The sequence below is a fragment of the Zerene cesonia genome, chromosome 12, assembly GCF_012273895.1.
Source record: "Zerene cesonia ecotype Mississippi chromosome 12, Zerene_cesonia_1.1, whole genome shotgun sequence".
Taxonomy (NCBI): domain Eukaryota; kingdom Metazoa; phylum Arthropoda; class Insecta; order Lepidoptera; family Pieridae; genus Zerene; species Zerene cesonia.
In genome coordinates, this window is record NC_052113.1 from 344,265 (window position 1) to 368,114 (window position 23,850).

General features: G+C 34.4%; 1 protein-coding gene across 1 annotated transcript in view; it reads right to left on the bottom strand.

Moving 5' to 3' along the window:
• The window catches only part of LOC119830846 (cationic amino acid transporter 3), a 30,538-nt gene that overhangs the window by 1,786 nt on the left and 4,902 nt on the right, over positions 1 to 23,850 (bottom strand). The window contains exons 2-10 of the mRNA XM_038354009.1: positions 9,013 to 9,244; positions 6,711 to 6,995; positions 6,426 to 6,530; positions 4,018 to 4,304; positions 2,913 to 3,150; positions 1,995 to 2,097; positions 1,357 to 1,508; positions 750 to 901; positions 292 to 400 (exon numbers count right to left, since the gene is read on the bottom strand). Coding sequence (XP_038209937.1) covers positions 292 to 400; positions 750 to 901; positions 1,357 to 1,508; positions 1,995 to 2,097; positions 2,913 to 3,150; positions 4,018 to 4,304; positions 6,426 to 6,530; positions 6,711 to 6,995; positions 9,013 to 9,244 — 1,663 coding nt within the window. The remainder of the gene's footprint in view (positions 1 to 291; positions 401 to 749; positions 902 to 1,356; positions 1,509 to 1,994; positions 2,098 to 2,912; positions 3,151 to 4,017; positions 4,305 to 6,425; positions 6,531 to 6,710; positions 6,996 to 9,012; positions 9,245 to 23,850) is intronic.

The following is a 23,850-nucleotide window of genomic DNA, read 5'->3' on the forward strand; positions in this document are numbered from 1 at the left end:
GCACTTATTAAAGACGTTTAAATAAAATTTTGTCTTTTTAAAAAACGTCCTTCGGTCCGTCGAAATTTGAGTAGGTACATACGTATTTTCATAATGTTTAAATCCAGAAAACTTTTATAAAAAATACTCTAATTCTTTATTTTGCCTATTATCTACACTGGACTAATTAATTAATAATTTTTTGGAGGCTTGTATCCGAGTATTATTTACTTATCTCACTTCATTATAGCAAACATTAAGCTCCAGGATTTAGGCTACAATAGCTAAAGTCTAGATAAATAAAACGCTTACCAATGGCCAGCCATATGATGAAGCGGACCCAGGTTTGATAGTCGAGCTGCACCATCAGGTAGATATTCATGCACACGCTCAGGTACGGCACCAGAGGTACTAAAGGCACCTGCAATGGGTCTTCAATTTGTATTGAGGAAATTTGCGATTTTAATATGACCAAGAAGTTGTTGTCTTTTTGAGTATTGTATGTAATTCCTATATATAGTTCAATTTTTATGTTATACGCCTTGTGACAAGATGAAGAAAATTATCTTTTTAGGCTAATAATTAATAGATAACTGTATCGCAAATAAAACCTTTTGGCTTTTAACTGAACAATACAGTCCACTTGAAGCTGGACTATTTTCGTGTTACTTTGCTTAGCTTGAAGGTTTGACCGTCCAGCTGGGCACCTGGGGCTGGACGGGATTGTTACCCTGTGGACCGGGAGGGTCGCAGGTGGCAGGTTGACGCACCTTGAAAGTGAGATGCTTGACGCTGCGGCGCGGCTGGCGCTGCAGCACGAGCAGCAGCAGCAGCAGCGCGGCGCCCAGCGCGGCCGCCGCCGCGCGCGCGCCCGCCGCGCGCCCCGCCGACACCAGCACGCACGTCACCAGCGCCGCTACGACTGACCACAGACCACACTCTATACTCTCTCTTTTGACCACATGACCACATTGGCTAACGAGCTGGTGGTCCATATACATTTTTTGAATTGCCAACTCTTTTGCATAAGGGATAAGGAAAGGATTGGAGGGAACAAGGGTAAGGAAAGGATCCGCAGTTCCGGCAATCTCAGTTACCGAACGAAACACGGGAGCATTCACGTGCTACTGTTTCACGCCGGTTTTCTACGGGAATGTGGTCCCCGGTGAAACTCGAGCTGGCCCAACTCGTGCTCAATACTCGACTTCCACATTCAAATTTAAAGGTTTTTAACGTTCCTATTCTTATTTGGTACGCGTTGAAAATACACTGTCAGTAACAAAAATATACCTGTAGATCAGTGTAGATGTAGATTATGTAGGTATGAGGTAGATTATGTAAGTGCGCATACGCATACCAATAAAAAAGATAACTCACAGAGGATGAATATAGTGCACTTGGCGATGTTCGCGGAGAGCTCGGTGGGCTCCTTGAGGCCGAGCAGATTGAACAACTGGCGCGCCACGCCGCGCGGGGACTCCGGCAGCGCCTTCGCCCCCGCCAGCTGCCCCACCGGCTCCTCTTCGTACCTGCGTACATTCATAAAACTAATACTGGCAGAACTGAAAACAAGCTAAACTAAATAGTTTCTTTTTTTTTAATCTCTGTCTAGTGGATCGTCTGATGGTAAGCGATCACTTTTGTGAGGTACTGGGAAGGGTGAGGAAAAGGAAACGGGCCTCCGGCTGCATCATCATACGAAACACAGTAGCATGCTGTTTTTCTGTGAGCATATTGTACTCCCACGGAGCAAATTGTCCCAATTCGTGCCAGAGCGTGCTCGACTCTCACATAAAAATCCTTCTTTCTAAGTATGATTCATCTGCGACTGGCTCGGATGTAGAATTACAGAGATCGTGTAATAGTTATATAAAATCTGTATTAAGTTACACGATAAAAGCAGTTAAAAAGTATGGTAAACTCCTTAAATGCGAGATAAACTATCAAACAAAATCATCGGGCTGCTTTAATAACGATTCGAGATAAAATTTACTGTTAAATTGAGCAAATGGCACCTGAGTATGAGCACACTGGTGGCCACGATGGTGTAGGCGAGCAGCGTGCCGATGGACATCATGTCGATGAGTTGGTTCAGGTTAAAGATGGCCGCCATTGTAGCTGCAATTATATTTCGGTTAATGTTAATTGTAATTATCTTTTAATTTTTTTTTTAATGCGGTATCACTATTTGATGTTAAAATATTTGACACCAGCGGTCCGCCCCGGCTTGTCTCTGGTACATATATATACTTATAACCTTCCTCAATAAATGGGCTATCTAACACTGAAAGAATTTTTCAAGTCAGAAAAGTGATTAATGAGGTTAGTGTGTTTAAACAAACAAACAAACAAACTCTTCAGCTTTTTATTAGTATAGATGTATTGTGGAAGTTAAAAGATATTTCGTAAGTATACCTTTTACAAGGCTAAAGAGATTACTCTCAGCACTAAGTTCGTAACCTATGAAATATGCTTTTACAACATTTTCTAAAGAGTAAGGACTTTTGATGAAGGATTTTTTAATTCATACACCAAAATGCATTTCCAGATACACTAGATCCAAAATAATTATCCCCTAGCACAGTCCAGTAAACCAGTAGTAACTTTCATATGTAATACTAACGTTTGCACTCGTTAATTCAGAGTAGTTTAACAGAAGTACATATAAACCTTCAACTTGAATCACTCTATCTATTTAAAAAAAACCATCAAAATTCCATGCGTAGTTTTAAAGATTAAAGCATACATAGGGACATAGAGACAGAGAAAGCGACTTTGTTTTATACTATGTATTGAAGTTATACACAAAAACACACGCCTACACACATTTATTGCCTGCATAATATGTAATTGATCTGTGGACAATGTCTTGATTACGTAGTTACACCTTTATCTAGATTAAGCTGTTCTTATATAAAGAAAAGAGAACTCACCAGATAGCAATCCACTCAAGGCGGTGGCCAGCAGCGGGGTCTGGGTCCGCTTGTGTATAACGGCCAAGGGTCTGAATAGCACGCCGTCGCTGGCCATCGCGTAGAGCACCCTGGGCAGCGGGAACATGGCGCCGAGCAGGCTGGTGCACAGCGCGAAGATGGCGCCGACGGTGACGATCCACTTGACGGCGGGCAGCCCCGCCTGCGTGAACACGTGCGGGAACGGCGCGTCCGCGTCCTGCGACCGGCGCCGACACATGATGGAACATTTTAATCTATATGCATATCCCGTACATATCTCGAATCTCGCCCCGTGATCATTATTTTTCTATTCTTTCAAAATTTCTCATTTATAAAGCACTAGATTTTCGCCCGCATAGAATTCGCTTATATCGCGCGACATGGTCATATACATGGTAATGTGTATATTGTTCGCATTAAAAAGTATGGTTTGTTATTTCCCACGTTTAGCTCCAATCTCGGTTTGACAATAACGAACTTTCATGCAAACTTTCATTCCCTCTTTCAACCCTTTCTACCCTTTTCTTTGCGATAAAAAGTATCCTTTGTCCTTTCCCAAGTTCAGTTCTATCTTCATACCAAATTTTATCAAAATCGGTTAAGTGGTTTAGGCGTGAAAGCGTAACAGACAGACAGACAGACAGACAGAGTTACTTTAGATGCTCGCCCGGTTCCGCCCGGATATCACGATTCCTGTTTTATCCGAAGGGAGCATTCAAATACATAATTTTAAATTTTACACCGGTTCGGAAAATAAAAATCTTTAAATAGGTGTGACGACCAGACCGAAGAATGTTTAAACGGACCTGTGTTTGATAACTCAACATTTGTTTTTAATGTACTCTTTAGGTGTATAAATTACAAAACTTTGTGGTAGTATGTTTGAGACAACATTTTTACGTTTTATAGAAATTAAAATAATCCTAAAGACAATTGTAGTAAGAAAGAAAGAAAATCATTTCTTTCTTTCTTTCTTCTTCTCTTTCATCTTTCTTTTCTTAAAATTGTAGTAAATACGTCATACACAGGTTGGTAAATGAAGAAAGTCTTACTTCAATTAAGAAACGAAACTCGAAGAACAAACCTGCAGATAATACGGCCACATCATAGTCAGAACTGTGGCGATCGTGAAATAGGACACGAATATGATCGCTAGGGACAGCACGATGGACAGGGGGATGTCCCTCTTGGGGTTCTTGGCCTCCTCTCCCGTGGTGGCCACGCAGTCAAAGCCCACAAACCCGAAGAAACACTTGGCTGCGCCGGCCATGACGCCGGCCACGCCCCACGGCATGAAGCCGCCAGCACCGGCGCTGGAGCGGTACTCCTCGGGGATATCTTCTACGTCTATTCTCCAGTTTGCTGGATCACCTGGAAGAGATTAACTCAAACTCAAACATTTATTTATCAAGACTTCTTAGAAGAAGCACTTTTGAATCGTCATAACATAGTTTTAACATTTACCATAGGTTCGGAAAGCAGTTTCTTCAGAGAAGAGCCGGCAAGAAACTCGGTAGTTGCTCTTTTAAAATAATCTCAAATTTACATTTCGATTCTACATAATATACAATAATACCAAATAACTGTCCTGTGGCTCTTAAGCGACAACATTCCATGGATTTTTATCTTCCATATTATTCATTAATGTTATAGTAGGCTCTCTGAACTAATACATTTTTAATATATTTAACATAGTAAAAAGAAAGAAAACCCATTTTGCTAAGTTGTATATGTAGTAACTTTCCGCACGACATTGCAGTATACAAAAGAATAACAAGTTTCTAACGTATAATGACGAAATAATTTGTCACATTCGATGCAGGCCTTTATCATTGCCTCATGATGTAATTTGTTTTCACAATATTTAACATAACTTAAATAAATTAAACATGTTGATATACAACACGTTAAATTGTCTCATTATTGTTTTTTGTGGAGTGTAGTTTTGAATGGATTTTTTTCCTTAAAACCTGTTTAGAACTTTATCGTTTACTATCTTGATAATTTTTACATTTTAGTGCGAATACTCTGAGTCTTTGAGCACATGCCGGCTACCGGTTTTCGCAACTTTTCTAGTGAGGTTAATTAATTATTCACGCCAATGTGTATTATTTGACACAAATAAATATAACGGACTACCATATTTATATCTTGAATAGTTTGTCGTTATGGTATTATAAGATTTAAGAGGCCTCAGTATATTATGTATCTATATATCCATATACCATAGACTATTCTACTTATACTGGAGGTATTACATTATGTTTGAATTAAATATTATTTCTATAACGTATATTTGTTATTATAATTAAATAGCATAAGGGCTTAGAGCTTAAACCGGAATCCGTATAGATTCGGATATTATACTACTAGCAGTCCGCCTAGGCGTCGCTCGTGGTACATACATACTACAGCCTGCGTGTAATACACAATACTACAAGTGAAGCTGGGGCCGACCACGAGTAAAACATAACTCAAATTCAATCCTCACTCCAGTACAAGTAATTTATGTACAGAATAAAATATGAAATAATATTATGAAGTGATTTCAATGACGCCATTACCTACTCTGAGATGAAGGACATAACAATGCCATTGTGTTTCTAACTTATAATGGGCTATTCATTTCACATTCCTACATAAATGAACTGCTAACTGCCTTGCTTCCCAATTTTTATATAATATATACATTTATTATTAATATGCTTTTATTAGCTTCACCTGTATGTTTGTGTGTAACCGACTCATTTAGACTACTCTTTGATCCATTGACCAAGTGTTACTCTACGGGCCATTTAAAACGGACATAATTATTTCAAAACTTTGTACGCTTATAAATAATCGGTGATAATTCAATAATTTAATGCGTTAGTTTTGTTATCCTGATTAGGATCCTCAGATTTATACTAGAACTTCCTTACGTATTCTCTGTATGAGACCAAAAGAAATTTAGTTGATTTCATAATTAATGCCTTTTTTAGTATTCAAAGTACATAATATATTCATTATTTTATTTTATTAAAATGTAATAAGGGTGACGGAACGGTTATATTTGTTTATTCGAGCGTGAAACGAAGTCTTTTGAACTGTTGTTATTTGACTGAGAAAGATTGGATTGTATTCTAAATTGTGATATATTACACATTCTTATATATTTACACATTGTACTTTGATCACCAACTTGTTTGTCAGTTCTATTTGAGATACTACGATCATAAGTATTAATTTTAACTTATTATATTTAGGACGACAAAAATTACCTCAACTTTATAACAATAAATAGATCTTTTGTATCAATAATCTTTCCTATGAAGGAGATACAAGTCCAGATTCTAAAATGAATCCAAACAATGTTCTATCAAGCACAAAAAGAATTACGCCAATCGGTTGAAAACCCAAAAAGAGAAAAACAACAAAAAAAAAAAAACATTATAATTGAGAATCTTCTTCGACTTTGGGAACGTTTGTTATTAAATATGTCATATGACTTACTCTTGATGGCTCCAGCAATGACGACGATGACTACGGTCGCCATGTTGAGAGCGGTGAACACGTTATTCAGTTTCGTTGACTCGCGCACACCGATGCCGAGAAGGACTGGAATTAAACAGAATATCGATTAACAATTGAATGATACACAAAACCTCTTTAATAAATATTGATAAAGAATTTTTTATTTCTTTTTTTTTTTAATGAGATAGACAGGCATTAGACTGCATCCCACCTGATGGGAAGTGTGATGCAGTCTAAGGAAGCGCATGCCTGTCTAATATATACCTGTTATAAGTAGTACGAGTGCGAACGCGAAGAAATCCGGATAATCAGCCAGAAACGATATATTGATTGGCGCGATCCTGGTCATGGTATTTGCCATGGTGTTATTGCACAAGCTATCTATATAGTTGGCCATCCCCTTGGCCACGCTGGCCGTGCCTATCACGTACTCCAGGATGAGGTTCCAGCCAATAGTAAATGCTATGAATTCACCAACACTGACATAACTGTAGACGTATGCTGATCCGGCTTTGGGTACGCGCGCTGCGAATTCAGCGTAGCAAAGACCTGGAAGAAAATTTATTGTTGTCAAGATTTCTTGGATGCTTTCAGATCGTATGGACTTAACTTTTTGTGGGCCATAAAAGGACAATAGTTCGTTAATACGAGAAATATTATCAAAAAGCTCATGTTTTTTAAACACAGTGGTGTTACAAGAGTCGTTTGAGAATTTGTTTACAAGTCTGATCAATGGTCTCAAATCTTTAAGAACAAAGCATTTTTTTCAGTGGAAACGGATGACCCGTCTGTCACCTTAATATATTGTTTTAAATCGTATAATTTTGTAGCAAGCAACTTTCAATTCCTTTTAAGCAATACAAGTTTAAATTTTGTTGCAAAACGATGGCTACGTTTTAGCAGTTGCTAATAAAATAAACCAGTTTTAAAGTGATTTTACTTATAAGCGTGATGTTTCTTTTTGGTTGATATAATCGATATTCTTTTATTTATAGTGTACATTTTATATAGTAATTAAATTAGATATTTTGTATCTTGATGAATATGTCTATATATTTTTTGCTACCTGCTCAACTTTTATTGAACAAATAGGTTTTTAGAATAGAAAAAAATCACTCACGAGGCGGAATTGAACCGGCGTCCTTCACCTTACCGAGGTTAAGTAAGGCCTTTATTTTGATTATAATTCGGATAAGAATGTGGCCATACATGCATGCATGTTTCATCCTTTAAATATCGTAATCCCTAATAGTATAATAAGTAATAAATATATAAGTAATGGTTAATCCCCTCATAATAAGCGTACAATAATATCAAATCTGTCACCTAGGGGAAAAATGTGTCAGTTCTTTTAAATATATTCCTTAGCTTTTAATCAGATTGTGAATTATTATTACTACAAAGTCAGAGGGTCAAAACGCAGGTGAATATAATGTACCACTTTAACACGTGCAAGCTACTCGTTTTCATACTGTATAATAATTATGAATGTATGCTCTAGAAGACGTGGCTCAAAGTCGGAATAATTTAATAAATTTGATTTAATTCACAAGTAAAAAAATATTTTATGGTTGAAGATTTATTAGATGTAAACTATATGTCACTTTAACTTAATAATTTTTAATGGGACCACATGGCAAGCATAACCACCAGACACACCAGGGTCGAATAAAAAAGAAATCATAAAAATTCACCCAGTAAAAAGTTAAAGCGTATCAAACAAAAACATACAGTCAACTGAGATAGTTCTAGAAGTTTGTGTGGTTGCGTCTTCCATTAACGTCTCATTTACTAATCGGTTTCGGTTCTTTTAAAATAACAATATAATTGTTATGTGTATTATTTTTCTCATACTATATTTATGATATGTAGTGTTTCATTATATCTTCAAACAAAAGGCCATGATCGCGTAACCTTAGGGTGATATTCAAGGGGGTCGTTGAGTATGATAACCAGCTCCCGTGGCCCCTCCACTAAACCGGATTGATGGAACATAGTAGGGCAATTTCCCCACTCAAAGAAGGATGATATTCAAGAAGGAAATATGCAAATATTCACCCAAACAGGAAAATCTTACCTAAGTAGTATGCATTTATATGATCTGCGCTATTTCCCTTTATATTGCCAATATTGCCAATATCTGCACTCAACGCTGAATCTTGTGGTAAGATACGCTAGTAAAACTACATTTTATCTTATTTTATCTGATTCTTACTAGATCCACTGGTAAATGTTAATAGCTTGAATGTATAAACGCACTCGATAAAGGGCATTTTGTTTATGAAAAACCCTTATTCTAAGAAAAGTAACTGAACCAAGGAGGCCAACTTATGTAGAAAAATAATTAATAATAGTATATAGAAAGGCAAGATTTCTAGTGCAGGTATATTTCAATTGATTTCCCATTAAAGATACTATCTACGATAGATAAAAATAAGTCTGCTCATCATCTATCAACATACTAAAATTCCTCCAAATGCATTCAGCAGTTCATGCATTCGATATAAATATACCTATCACATTCGAGTTATATTCGAAAACATAATTTGTATGATTAATCAATTACCAGCAAATGCTGAAGCTATAGCAGCGACCAGGAAGCTCAGGGTCACAGCAGGGCCTGCGACAGTCTTGGCGACAGCCCCAGCGAGTACGTACACTCCCAGCCCCAGGGTACTGCCGACCCCCAACGCTGTGAGGTCAGTTAAACCCAGACACCTGGAGAGGGGAGTTGAGTTGTCCCCGTCTTGCAATTGCTTGCAGCGACGAAACGCCGCTAGTATCCTGCCGCAGCTCATCTGAAGGGAAAAAAATGAATGAATCCTACTAATATTATAAATGCGAAAGATTGTAAGGATGTGTGTATGTTTGTTGCTCTTTCATGCAAAAACTATTGAACCGATTGCAATGAAATTTGGTACGTACATAACTGGACCACTGAAATAACATATAGGCAATTTTTTATCCCAATATCCTCTAAGAATTTATTTGTATATGCAGATACATATGTTGACTATAATTATATTAATATTTATTTTAATAATAATTTTAGATTTCTTGAGAGCTTGAATCATATATTTATACTGGGGTGTTTCAATATCATGTTTTGCGACCACTTTGCTTTGGCTCGTCGTTATGTTTAGTCTATTATCTGCAATTATTTTATACTCTTAGGACAACGTCGTAAAAACTGTCAGGTTTCCGAAGCGTGAATCGGTTTTGCTATTGAATGCTCTTACCTAACCTGTTCTTCCATTTAAGTACAAATCGTCCGCTTAAAAATAAGTAAAAAACAAGCTTCAATGATAAATCTATATATATAAAATTCTCGTGTCACAGTTTTCGTTGCCATACTCCTCCGAAACGGCTTGACCGATTCCTCTGAAATTTGGTAAGCATATTGGGTAGGTCTGAGAATCGGCTAACATCTATTTTTCATACCACTAAACGATAAGAGTAAGGCAGAACAGCGTTTGCCGGGTGCAGCTAGTTATAATATAATTGTTTCATTTGCTGTTATATACAGTATACGTAAAGAATTATTACAGCCTGGCGATCTTAAGCAGGATAATAAGATAAACTTTTAAATTGTATTATCACTGATCTTTTATGTGTGTACATAGTTTGAATTAAATCTGATAGTTTAGAGTGGCTCAAAATCGAGACAAATTAAGTAATTTTACCATTACATAGTTTTTTTGAAACAATGTTAATATTTATTTATTTTGTATCAAGATAATTATGGAACGTTATATCGACCCGCCATGACGTGACTCATCACAAGAATTTGTGTTGAAATCCATGTGAACGATTATTATATTAATTAGTGACATGTGTTGAATATCTTTGTGTGCAATTTAGTTGACAAATTATAATAAGTGATAAATAAATTGATGTATAGCTTACAACATTGTTTACGTGGGAATAATATCGGATAGAAGAAATTCTGATGTTAAATTAATTACTGATGTGGTGATGTGTCAAATCACACTCCATGATGAAATTTATCTATTCCTCTAAGTTACTGAAGTATCTACACTAATATTATAAAAAAGAAACTATTGTATTTTTGTATAATACCTTCATACCACACTGTCGATTACTGGGAGTTACCATGACATCTTTTTTTTTCTTTGCTACCCAATGGATAATTAATGTTATTTCATATTTTTTTTGGTCTGATGAGAAAAACACAGCACACACATATAGGTGTTCTAACGCCTTTATGGCTGTGTGTGGCTCACTTTCTCACACTGGAATTACTCCTGCTTTAACACGTAATAACAAGCCACCACGAAAGAACCTGCTTTAGTAAACAACAATGTGGCAAAAAACAGAATAATTCAATACCAATTAAACTAAAAACATTCAAAAGATATCCAAGGCGTCCACGAAAACATCGATCAGATACTTTGTTAATAAAAAAGTCATTTTACATCTACTAGTAATGTGACTGTAGTATAATTTCAAGAGACAAAAGACTTTTCGGTATTCATTCACTAAAATGTTCCGCTGATAGATTCTCAATGACATTATTTAAACTTCGGTCACGGTCTTAGCGCTTGAAAACAAGGTAATTGACACGGTACTTCATACGTAATGAGGATAAATCATTTGTTATCATTCTGAAGATTTTGAAGATGCCAATTGTGCCATATCATCTTTATCCTTTCCATTGAAAGGTCTTCCCTAAAGACGGTATTCTAATACACCCAAGAGCAAGATAAACTCGAGCCAAGGGCAAATTTCGTCTGACATTTCTTCCGAGTTGATAACTTGTATAATGGTTAACTATATTAATGATACACTTATCTAAATATATGTATAATATGTGTCAAGCTTCCGAGGCTGTAAAAATTAATAAATTCCCCTGAAAATGTCTACAAGTTATCAGTCCGGAAGGAATTGCTCAATAAATCTGTCGGGGACCAATAGTAAAGCTACCAGTCTTATATAAAGAATGCTTGTATCATATAGAATGCTTAACGAAAGTGATGGTTTATTAATTAGTAAGCCTCAAGTGGAGAGTTGATTGGTCAAGGATTTCGGATGGAGCAAATGCAACTTCCTTCTTCCACAGTTAGTTAAAAAAAAATCTTTATTTGTTTCAAAAATTTTACATAATATGGATACATATAGCGTTGAACCCCACACTAGGATCCCCTGTGTTGTGAAGTTGACATTTCGGGTACAGTCACATACACATTTGTATATTCTACTAGCAAACCCGGCGAACTCCGTTTCGCCACCAGGTGGTTGAATGTGAAAAATGATTTTCCCGCTTTTCAGTTGATATTTTTCCTGAATTTTCTATGCTATAAACCTCACGGTGCCCGAGACCTTTCCAACGAATGCAAAACCGTGGAAATCGGTTCGTGCGTTCTGGAGTTATAGCGTCAGGAAGGAAAACCCGACTTATTTTTATATATTAGATTAACCTAATGATAGGTTTGTACGACAAAGACAAGCGAGCGAAGTCACGGTTCAATAGCAAGTGAAAGATATGAGATAGAACATAATAATTCTACTTAAAGAAATTATGTTTAACAAGGCCGATCATGCCAAAAGTATTTTCTCTTATTTGCAGTTAAGATTCTCGTCATATAGATAGACGGGGCTAGGAAGCCTAATTAGCTATTGTATTAACGTTAGTGCCGTGTGATTTTGAAATGATTTTTACGACGCTTGCAGAATCTTATCTCTGTTTGTATTGTCTACACGTGCAAATTTTAATGCTACCTTTTTTTTTTCAAATGTTTTCATCATTGTTATAGCTTTTCTCATAAAAAGTAAACAGTCATAAATATTGAATTTTTACGATATGATGATTTTATATTCTATAACTATTTATTGCATAAAAAAATTCAAAATTGGAATTATTTATTTGAAATTCTGTCAATTATACTAATCACTGTTCCGAGTAAATATGTATAAAAAAATTGAAAGAAAGCAGATTATAATGGTGATTTTATTAAAACTAGAAAGGGGACATTATATAATCATTAATATGTAATATCGCAATATACACAAACATTTATACTCCTCAAAACATTTGATGTGTCTGCCTCGATTATATCTTTTCTAGTAGCTAATGTCCCTTGTCCCCTTGGGGTACTGGGCGAAAGCTGCTACACTTGTCGATTTTTAGGGAAACATACGTAATCTTCGTTCTGTGTTCTGCCAGAAAGTTATATTTTTTTAGTTAGAGTCTACCGTCAATCAAACTCAAGACCCAGATCAATGCTCACGTGTTTACCGCTGTACCCAGGAGGCGGTCACAGAATATATGGAGGGCAGAAGCACCGCTTACCGCAACTATTTATGTGGAGTGAATTTATATATATTCAATGCACAAAAACATATATAAGGTATTAATTGACGTTGATATGGTGGAGTGACGGGGCACGGGTACTAAATCGAAGGGGGGCTTTTAGTAAGAAGTAGCCTCTTAACACAGACAATACAATCTAAATAAAACATTCGACATAATCTTAAAATAGATATGTTATACTCGGGTATAATATATCTGCTCAAGACACTCAAAAATCGTTTATTAGATTAATTTTTGGAAACAATAATTAAAAGTCGATAAATAGTCTGGGATTTTATTATTTTGTGCACATTTAAAAAATGTATTTATATATATTTGTCGAAGTTGCAGCGTCGTAAATGTTCACCTTACCTCAAATATCTACACCTTGTTTTTTAACTCTAACACCAGTCTTTTTAAATCCATTAGGATTACGTTTTTTTTTCGCAGTCGTAAAAGTCATTTGAAATAAAAAAAAAACACACACGGTTTAACACTTAATAAAAAATAAATATCATTGTTCTTCATAACATAATTGTGAGAAACATGTTCTAACATACAATTAGTCGAAATAATTAAATTTATTCGCATAACACACCTAAAATATAATAAAAAATGAAACCGGCCACATCAAAACATTAGAGCAAAAGTAATAGTAATTTCTTAACATCTAACCAAAATAGTTTGGGGTTGACGCTAAAAAAAAACTCAAAGATATGTAACCAATTTCATAATTAAACCTCATATTCACAATAATACTTTATACCAAAAATAAGAAATAAAAAAGTAACAAATTAAAACTCACCGTAACAACTACCGAATTAAAGAGTAATACAAAAAAATCAGACTCACGGAATGATATGACATAAAACAATGACAAAATGGTACTAAATGACTATCACAATAGACTATTTGATGTTTGTATCTTTACTGCCTTAAGCTCAGCAAACTAAGATAATGACTTGCGCTACAATGCGATTATTTTTTCCCAACTGTCAATGTAAAATGTGCATATTTAAAAGTACAAAGATTTACACATTGGCGGTAAAATTTTATGTCGATGACCTCTGTCAAATGTTAATTGGCGCGCAAAATTCCCGCGTTGTAAAAAAAAATCTGCAATGTTTTTTTTTAGATTTCATATATGTAAAATTTGCGGTAGTCGTTATATATTTATTAACTAGGGAATTGAGAATAATTGACATTCGTAGAAATCGATATGACTAAAAAAGCTGCACGGCCAAGTATAGGTTATTTCAATTTGAAATTTATACAAACAGACATCAAAATTTTTTAGCGTAGATATATGATGAATAATATTTATTCTCTTAAATTGTATACAAGGCCAATTTTTCAGCATCACATTCACACATGATAATAAAGATAATGCATTGTAAAAGTAAAATTTAAGTGATGTCTTAAAAAATATAATCCAGAACTACGTTTTAATTAAGCATCCATAATATGCTTTATTACATTGTGAAAAGTCAATTTTTATCTATACTAAGGATTAAATCTATTAATTTATAGTATAAAGCTGCTGAAGACTACGTTTGTTTGTTTGAACGCGCTAATCTCAGGAGCGATCAAAATTCTTTCACCGATATATATGTACGTGATCCTTGACTGCTATAGGCTATGTAATTAATATGTACCACGGGCGAAGCCAGGGCGGACGGCTAGTTTTGAAAGAGTATAAAAGATGAACGTATAAAAAATTTAAGAAAAAATATAGGTCGCTATCATCGGAAGTAGAAATCTGGAAAAATCCAAATAAAAAATTGCATGACATTATCAGCTTCGAGTGCAATCTCATCGCATTAGTTTGCACATCTCTAGACAATAAAGGACGTACTTAGCTAGGGTTGCTAATCCACTATATAAAAGGGTTGCCAATTTATTATAAACGAAAGAAACATTTTTTTTATATATTTTCTAACTTTTGCCCACGGCTTCGCACGCGTTAATTGAGAGTAGTTAAACAGATGTTGTTATACATATGAATCTTCCTCTTGAATCACTCTATCTATAAAACACCCCATCATAATCCGTTTCGTTTTAAAGATTTAAGCATACATAGAGACATAGGGACAGAAAAAGCGACTTTGTTTTATACTATGTAGTGAAGAGATAGTAGATCATACAGTGTATGTTTTTTTCTAAACTGTCTTAATTATGTCTTATGTCTTAATTGTATGAAAGTATATGTTGAAGATATATGAAGAAGTATTTATCAAAGACCAGATCTTGGTCCGGGCTTTGTCCGCATAATCAAATTAAATACCCACGACAATTATATTTATCACTGCGGTAAAATGTAGCCTATGTAGTAACTCCCATACCTCTTGACAAAATAATGCCGACGTTAAAAAAAGACAAACTAACAAATACAGTTTTGCAATTACATTATTAGTAAAGATTAACGATTAATTGTAGACTGTAGGTTTTTATTACAGACTTAAATGGTTTTATACTTATATACTTTGTATATTAAAATCTTTAACGTTTTTAACTCATATTTTTCTATTAAATTTATGTATAGAGTATCAACCCTAAATTGTGCACTTGGAAACGAATACAAGATACAAGAGTGGTAAATAACAGCAAAATGTGATATGCGTCTGTCATTGTTGGCGGAGGAATTATTGCTTATCTCACGCTATTGTCAGAAACAACGACCCGAACTATTTTGGCTAGGGGATTTTTGTCTAGACGAGTCCTATAAATGTAGATAATTTAACTAAAAAAGTTTTTTTATTTAGCAAGTATAGAACGACTGCATAGGCTCAACGAAAATGTATACATAAAATAAAGTCGTGTTATTTACACTGTTTATAACTCAAGAACGACTGGACCGATTTGGATGACATTTGATAGGGAAATAGTTTGAGACCCAAGAAAGGACATAGTAAAATTTTTATATTGTAAATCGACGGGAAGGGGCATCATGCCTGTAATACCCTGTATCATTTCTTTGGATTACGTGGCCAAAGCCGCAGGCGGTTCTATATCTAGTTTGTCAATAAAAAAGATTTTTCCTTTTAAATATAACATGCTCACAATAATTTGTTTATTTAAAATGTTATGAACGTTAGTAGTCAACAATTCAACTGTCGATACTAGTTAAATACTAAATACCGTTAAAACATATTTTGAATACATTAATTGAAGGTAAATTCTGAGGTAAAATCCCTTTTCCGTCTAATATTCTAGCATGCAATCAAGTCGTTCTTTGATACTATAAAGGCTTATCGGATCTTACATAATATTATAAACGGAAAAGCTTGTAAGTATCAATGGATGGATGGATGTATGGATGATTGTTACTCCGTCATGCGAAAATAGCTTGTCATATCTGTATGAAATTTGACACAGGGATTGATTATAGTCTGGATTAGCACAAAGGCTTTTTAATCTAGTATAATATAATACTATACTAAAAAGTGCTTTTAATTAAATTAATGCGCATACACACTATATGAAATCAAAAATACTTCATTGTACGCAATCAGTTAATACAAATACAATAAATTACATAGGTTTAAAAAAATGAGGAGCTTATTAAATAAACTGTATTTACTTTTTCGTGTTTATTACCTCATACCTTTTTACTGGGTGAACCGATTTTTACGATTCTTTTTTTAATTGAAAGCTGGTGCCTGCCATGTGCACGGATGTTTGGGAAGGGTGATACCTGTGATATATTCGCATTACCACAGTCAGTACAGTCTACCGAATGTGTTAAATTACGAGGAAATGTTATGTTATGATCAATATTTTTACAGTTTGCAGTCTTGCTATCTTATGAGTTCTATACCATTCCGGGCTATAATCATTACCTATACCAAATTCTATCGCTAACTATTCCACCTTTAAGTGTGATTAAGTCATTATCAAATTATTTTTAAAAGTATTGTTAAACCTTCAATTACAAGTAGTTAAACAAAATAATGATACGACGACAGCCGTTAAGAATTTAAAGCGAGGACATTAACCCAAATCTTTGTTATTTTAGCGCCATGATCGAAATTTGAATAAATTTGTTTAACGTGTGTTAAAGACCTTAAGTTTATATGAATACTGAAACTGTGTGAAGGTAATCAAGTGGATACTTAAAAGGAAATTGATGATCCTTTACAGTTTCCTGCCTTTTATGTAAGACTCGTTCCAAAATGTAGGTTATAATAATAAACTTCTGATTTGTGATGATAAGAAAGGTTAACGTTCAATACAATATATTACGAAAGATTATACATATTTGGAAAGCGCATTTTTTACGATTTTATTTACTTACTGGCGGTCCAATAGTCAATATATTGCTTTATGGAGAATGTCATGAACGTAGGCGTCTAATAATAATTCGCCTATTTTTTGAAGTCCTGTGTATACTGGGTGTATGGGGCTGATGATATACCTACATCTGTTTTACTGATCGATGTTTTGTTTTATGGACAAGTAGGTGATCAGCCTTCTGTCTCCTGCCAGACCGAGACGTTTTTTTTATGCGTCCCCACCGGGAATCGAACTCAGGACCCCTCGGTTCTACGCTCACCCGTTAACCACTGTACCAAGGAGGCGGTCAATTCGCCTATGTGCAATAATTATTTAATTAATACAATTTTTACATATCTGTATGATGACGTACATGTGAATAATGACGTATACACTTATATCAAGGAACTATTTAGTAATCGCCAATCGGTTAAAAACCCACGGAGTTACTGAAAAAAAAAACCTATGCACTCGATACAAGAACTATCCTCGGGGGTTTTATTTCATAAGCTATATTTATTTGCGGTGTTTAATGTTTGAAGTAGGTGTGTACTTTTTAAAGGGAAAGTGCGGATATTACGGGAATTTACTTGTGTAAGAAATTATTAGTATTTGCTTACATTGTAGACCACTTCAAGTACTTACTATGTAACAGTGTTCTAGTATCTAGACTTCCTCTGAAGTAAGCCGAGCTAACTGGAAAATAGACTTGTACATTTTTCATAAATCGCAATTGTTACGTAGTAAATTGTGTCCTTATCCTATTCTAACCTACCCTACTAATATTATAAATGCGAAAGTTTGTGAGGATGGACGTATGTGTTTGATACTCTTTCACGCAATAACTACTGAACCGATTGCAATGAAATTTGGTACGTAGATAGCTGCATAACTGGACTAACCACACGGGCAACTTTTTATCCCTTTATTCCTACGGGATACAGACTTACAAAGGTGACTTACGCGGGGCGCAGCTAGTATTTATATAAAAGTCAAAAGGTACAAAATCAAATGATGACTGAACTTAAAACAATTATTTTTTACAATATACTAGACCGCCTACAAATTGTCCAAACTGGACCAAATTTAAATCGGACCTCATGGCAGGCTTTCAGTAAAAAGTTATGTTAGTTAACACACATCCTTTTTTTGAAATCGGTTGATAAATATAAGTATTACTAAAAATGTGTAATTGATGCCTATTAAATTTAGAAATTAAAAATTCGTTAAAAAGTTTTTAATTTCTAAATGTATAATACTCGCGTAAAATCAAACACAAGACTATTAAATTTCCATTATTTGAATAATTGAGGAATTTAGTAAATTAACTAGTAATAAGCATATTGAAATTCGAAAAAAAAATTGTGCCTACACAGCTTGTCTCTGGAAGTGCTGATCCAATTTTGAAACAAATCTAAAAATGCGACAGAACATGTTCAAGTGTGGGTGTCAATAGAACCAATTAGCATAAAACCTAGTTTTGTTATCTAAGTTAAATGAGCAATAAGTTACGTACTTGAAGTTACTTTATATCCAAGTTTATAGTTATAAGTGAGTAAATAAATACATAGTCGCTATTACATCATTGAAACTTAGCTATAAGCCTCGATTTCCTACAAAATTGATAAATTACTAAATACTTAGTAGTTTTATCGCTTTGGTACAATGGTTAACGCGTGAGAACCGATGGTCGTGGGTTCAATTCCTAAAACAACTCATAAAAAATGATTCGGTCTAGCAGGACACAGAAGGCTAGTAACCACTCGTCCAAAGAAAGATAATAAAGCAAATCTTTCAGTGACGTATACCATCTGCCCCATACCCCACTAGGGATCATGGGACTTCGCTTCTTGTGTTTGGTCACATTTCAGAATTTGGACACCTCCCCCCAGGGAAGTCGGTAACCTGTTTTTGTTTAAAATAATTATTATTTGTACATAATATCAATCAATCAAAGCACATAAAAATGCGCGAGAAAACCTGTAGTGGCTAGAACAAATGACTTCCTGGTGTGGTGCAAGGCCGTAATTATGATCGCATTACTCTGCCTTTTAAATGGTCAAACATTTGAATTTTTTACTTGTTAAATCACACTGTATAAAAAATAGACGTGCCCAATTTTATATATTTACACATTTTTTTAGGGTTCCGTAGTAAAACGGCATCTATTTCCAAGACTTCGCTGTCTGTCTGTCTGTATGTCTGTCCGTCTGTATGTCACGTTGTCAGATATGCAGATATGTATTTCGATTGCCGCAATAGCAAATAATTAAAATTTGAGGTTAAGCAACGGTTCACACGACAATAATTTGGATGGGTGACCAATTTTTTTTTATCAGGATTGATTAACTTATTTGTACGGAACTATTGTGAATCAGAATCGCACTTGACCGATTTTTTGTATTTTACTATCTTCTCTTAAAATAAATAAAATTAAAGCTTTGCTCTCACTGTCACTTTTTTTATTTCTTCTTTCAAACCACTACGGTATAATAGAGAAACTAGCTCTCGTAATATATGACAGCCTAGTACATTGTTATTACTATGGGATCGCATTTGTTTGCTTCACTGAAATAAAAATCAATCATCCTACATTGTTATGAGATATCGTACTGTTTAACATTTTTAATTAAACATTGATCGGTGTTTAACATGAATTAATTTTTTAGTTAAATTTTATTTCAGTAACGAAGATTCTTCTCAGTTATGCGCTCTTAAAACGTAAATCAATCGAAAGGATCAACTTTAAATCAATACAAATGTTTAAATAGTTTTAAAATAATCATTATTTCCATGGAAATAAAAAGATAAAGGATGTGATAAGGGCAGACCTGAGTCATTCATTAAAATAAATGAAATTCAACACAACATCTATTTTCTACAAACACATATCACTGACAAAGTCATATAATAATATTTGAACTGTTATTAACATAACAGAAAGGGCTTTATAACTTTCACATTAATTCCTTCTTTCAGTTATAATACCCTGGTACGTCGTTTAGAATTCCTAAACAAAATAAATGTAAACAAACTCATTCAGTACTATATTTATATATATGACTTATATCCTACATTTATCTTTTTTCTTTTCAGTGTCACCGTCCTGGTAAATGGTTGGATTTAAAAATAAATTGAAAACTTATACTCCCAAAATTCCTGACATTTTATATGTTATGTTTAGTTAGTTTCTTCTTATTATCACAATATGTAGAATAATTATTATTTCTGTATAAATAATAAAAAATAGAATCATATGTTCTGCAAAGTCGCAGTAAATTATTTTATTCTAACATCAATAATTATCGCATTCCTCTTAGCGCAGTCGGGTACCTAAATGGCATGTGATTTACTTTAAACCAAACGATTACGAGTATTATGTAAAGGTAAAGAGAATTAATTCAAACCGAGACTGTCCAATGCTTTACGCGAGGTCAAAATATATTTTCCTCTTACTAAACTCATTTACATTAGTTTTTATTTGTACTATTGCTTACATTTCTGAATTATTTTAACTCTCGAATATCGATTTATAATTTAAGTTATATTTTATATTCTTCTTCTTTATTATTAAATGGCAACTCCCGATTCCACTGAGGACGATATATTTTCTATTAAGGCATGCTACTTGAATGACAGGTGGTAGGTAGGTACAAGAAATGTTGTGATAAATTCGAAATTCTAAAAAATCCGTGTAAATAAAACATTTTATTGTGTTAAGAAGAATTAAATATTATAAGAAATTATTAATATAGGACAAACAGTTTTATCGATTATTCATCTATTAACGAAGCAACTATACAAAATTGATTTTAACAATCCTTTCATATATGTAAATGACGTATGTACTCAAAATATTGGAATATTAAAAACACTTAACTAATAATTTATATGTGTATTGATACATTGGAAAATAAATTACCTATACTATTATCCTATCCTACAAATCCCATAATACTACATATAATATTTATAAATGCGAAAGTTTGTAACTCTTTCACGTAAAAACTACTTAACCGATTGCAATGAAATTTGGTACGTAGACAGCTGGACAACTGGAATAACATATAGGCAATGCTTTTTATCCTGATATTCCTACGAAACGGACTTACGCGGGTGAAACCGCGGGGCGCAGCTAGTATAATATAAAATTACGACATGTTACGAGCTATCATTAAAGTTAACAATGAATAACAGTTGTGTAACAACCGTAATAAATTGTTTCTTTGACCGCAGATTAGTAAATGGTTACCAACTTGTCTTTACGTCACGTCAAAGGACTTCCCCGATGTGTGTGCTTTTTTAATGAAGATAAGTATAAAAAATTAAGTTATATGAAGTAATTGGTACCGCAGGGTCTAAATAAATCGTTATTACAATTGGGCTAGGTTACCACGGGTGGAGCCGGGGCGAACCGCTAATCCTACTAATCCTACTAACATTATAAATGCGAAAGTTTGTAAGGATGTGTGTGTGTTCGTTGCTCTTTCACGCAAAAACTACTGAACCGATTGCAATGGAATTTTGTACACAGATAGCTGGACAACTGGAATAACATATAGGCAACTTTTTATCCCGATATTATTACGGGATACGGACTCACGCGGATGAAACCGCGGGGCGCAGCTAGTAGATTATAATTATAATTCTATTGTTTTATTTTTGTCTAATTATTACCAATATTTCCTCTTCGCCAATGTCTACCGAATTATTTTTATAAACGAGTCTTTTAATAATTATAAGAAAACACGCTCACTGTTCATGGTCATATTATGAAACCACAGTCTAATAAATCTTTAATAAAACTACGTATCTAGAGTATGCGATACGCAAGAAGTCCACGGCGAAGGTATGTACCAAATTTTACAGGTCGGCCAAATTGTAGATAAAGGTCACAATAAAATTGTATTTTCTATAGCTATTATCACATAAATTTCCACCATCTCTAGATGGGGCTATTGCTTGAATTGAAAAGCTGTATTTCTCTGAGTATAGAATTTCGTCGCGTCTGTGGACTTCTTTCGTGGCGCATACTCATTAAATAAATCAAGTTATTTAGCCCAATTAGAAGGACGAATGTACAGGTCAATACACCTTTTTCTTAGTAAGTCTGTATATATTATCATTGCGAAATTTTGTACCTGTAGCTGTGTTATAGATATAAATGAAGAGTGAGGGAGTAACAAATATTATCGAAGTTAATTCCTAAAAAAAGTAATTCGTTATTACCGCGTCAAATAAATGTAAATTTACAATGAATAAAACGACAAATGTTTACAAAGACAATCTTTAAAACAGGCAAAGCGACATTTTTGCATTCGACCGGCACTTCCTGTCACTGGTTCAAATTAAACAAACAACCACGGTGAAGGTAAAAAGAGCCTTTTTATATCCGAATGACAAGAATATTGTGATATCTAACCATATTTGGAATGAAATCGACACGACTGATTGTACAAATAAATTTCCCTTAGTCTCAGTATCACACCGGAATATTTAGATCGCTTTCAATAATGTTTTTTTTCGCTTATGTTTGTTTGTTTCTTATTGCTAGAGAAACATCTTCTTAAAGAAAATAAAAACCGCATTTTTGGGTGACGTGTTGGCAATTAAATATTCAGGTCATTTGCCTAGCTATTGAATTGAATGCCTGAAATTCTATCAGGTTAATTGTACAGCACGGCCTGATGAAAAGCTGAGCTGACGATTAAACAGCTAGTACGGTATCATACAAATAATATTAAATAGGCAAAAATGTGACTAATGTATTCTAAAGTAGCAAAAAGTGATACTACTACAACTGAATATTCTACGCTTTCTGTATTCTTTCTAACAATATTTTTATCATTTATCAATCTAGACATGAATAAATAATTGTTTTTATTTGTCAGAACTAGACTAAATTCTAATGGGAGCACACAGAAGGCACCAGGTTTCAAACAAGAAAAGAATCATCCAAATACAGTCACACAGTACACAAAGCATACAGTCGAATTGAAAACCTCCTCCTTATATCGAAGCGGTTAAACTGCTATATAAAGTATATTCATAATATAGTATGTCAGTAAAGACAAGGAAAAAGATAGTAGCATAGACTGTGATAGGACACTACATATAGGCCTCGCATCCCTCTCAATAATTAAAATAATTGCTTATAATATTATAAATTCGAAAGGTCTGTTTCTTACTACTCAACAAGCTCCGAAATTACTACACCAATTTTAAACATTCTTTAACCTATAAAACGCTACTATTATTTACGCATTTGGGTGTGCCAATAAAAAAAATATACATACGTACACTTAAACGAAAAATTACCATGAATTACGTACGATGACATACGGGAACATCAGAAAAGTTAAAACATAGTCACACACACATACACATACACAGTTGAGTAAAGTGCGCAGTATCGCTGGTATTATTGGAGTACTTTTCTGGTATACTTGAGTCGCTACAGGTCATGGTCTATGAACATATTACCTCCTTATAAATGTTTACTCTAAGGCCAAACTCGTGTCTAATAATCGTTTGTGTGGTGTAATTGTGTGGTGGGGTATAAATTAAGGGTTTGAAACCAGGCGAGCGTGCAGAAATAAATGGATTTTTCGATTTATTCTGCACATGTGACATCACTAATAGAAACGGCGAAGGAAAACATCGTGAGAAAAACGCCATGTCCAATAATCAAAAGTTCGACGACAAGTGATATCTGCCATAGCCCGCAATTGGCCAGCTTGGTGGTTTACGGCCTGAACCCTCATAGGAGGCCTGTCTCAGTAGGTAATATATATGGGCTGATGATGATGATAATGGAGTTTA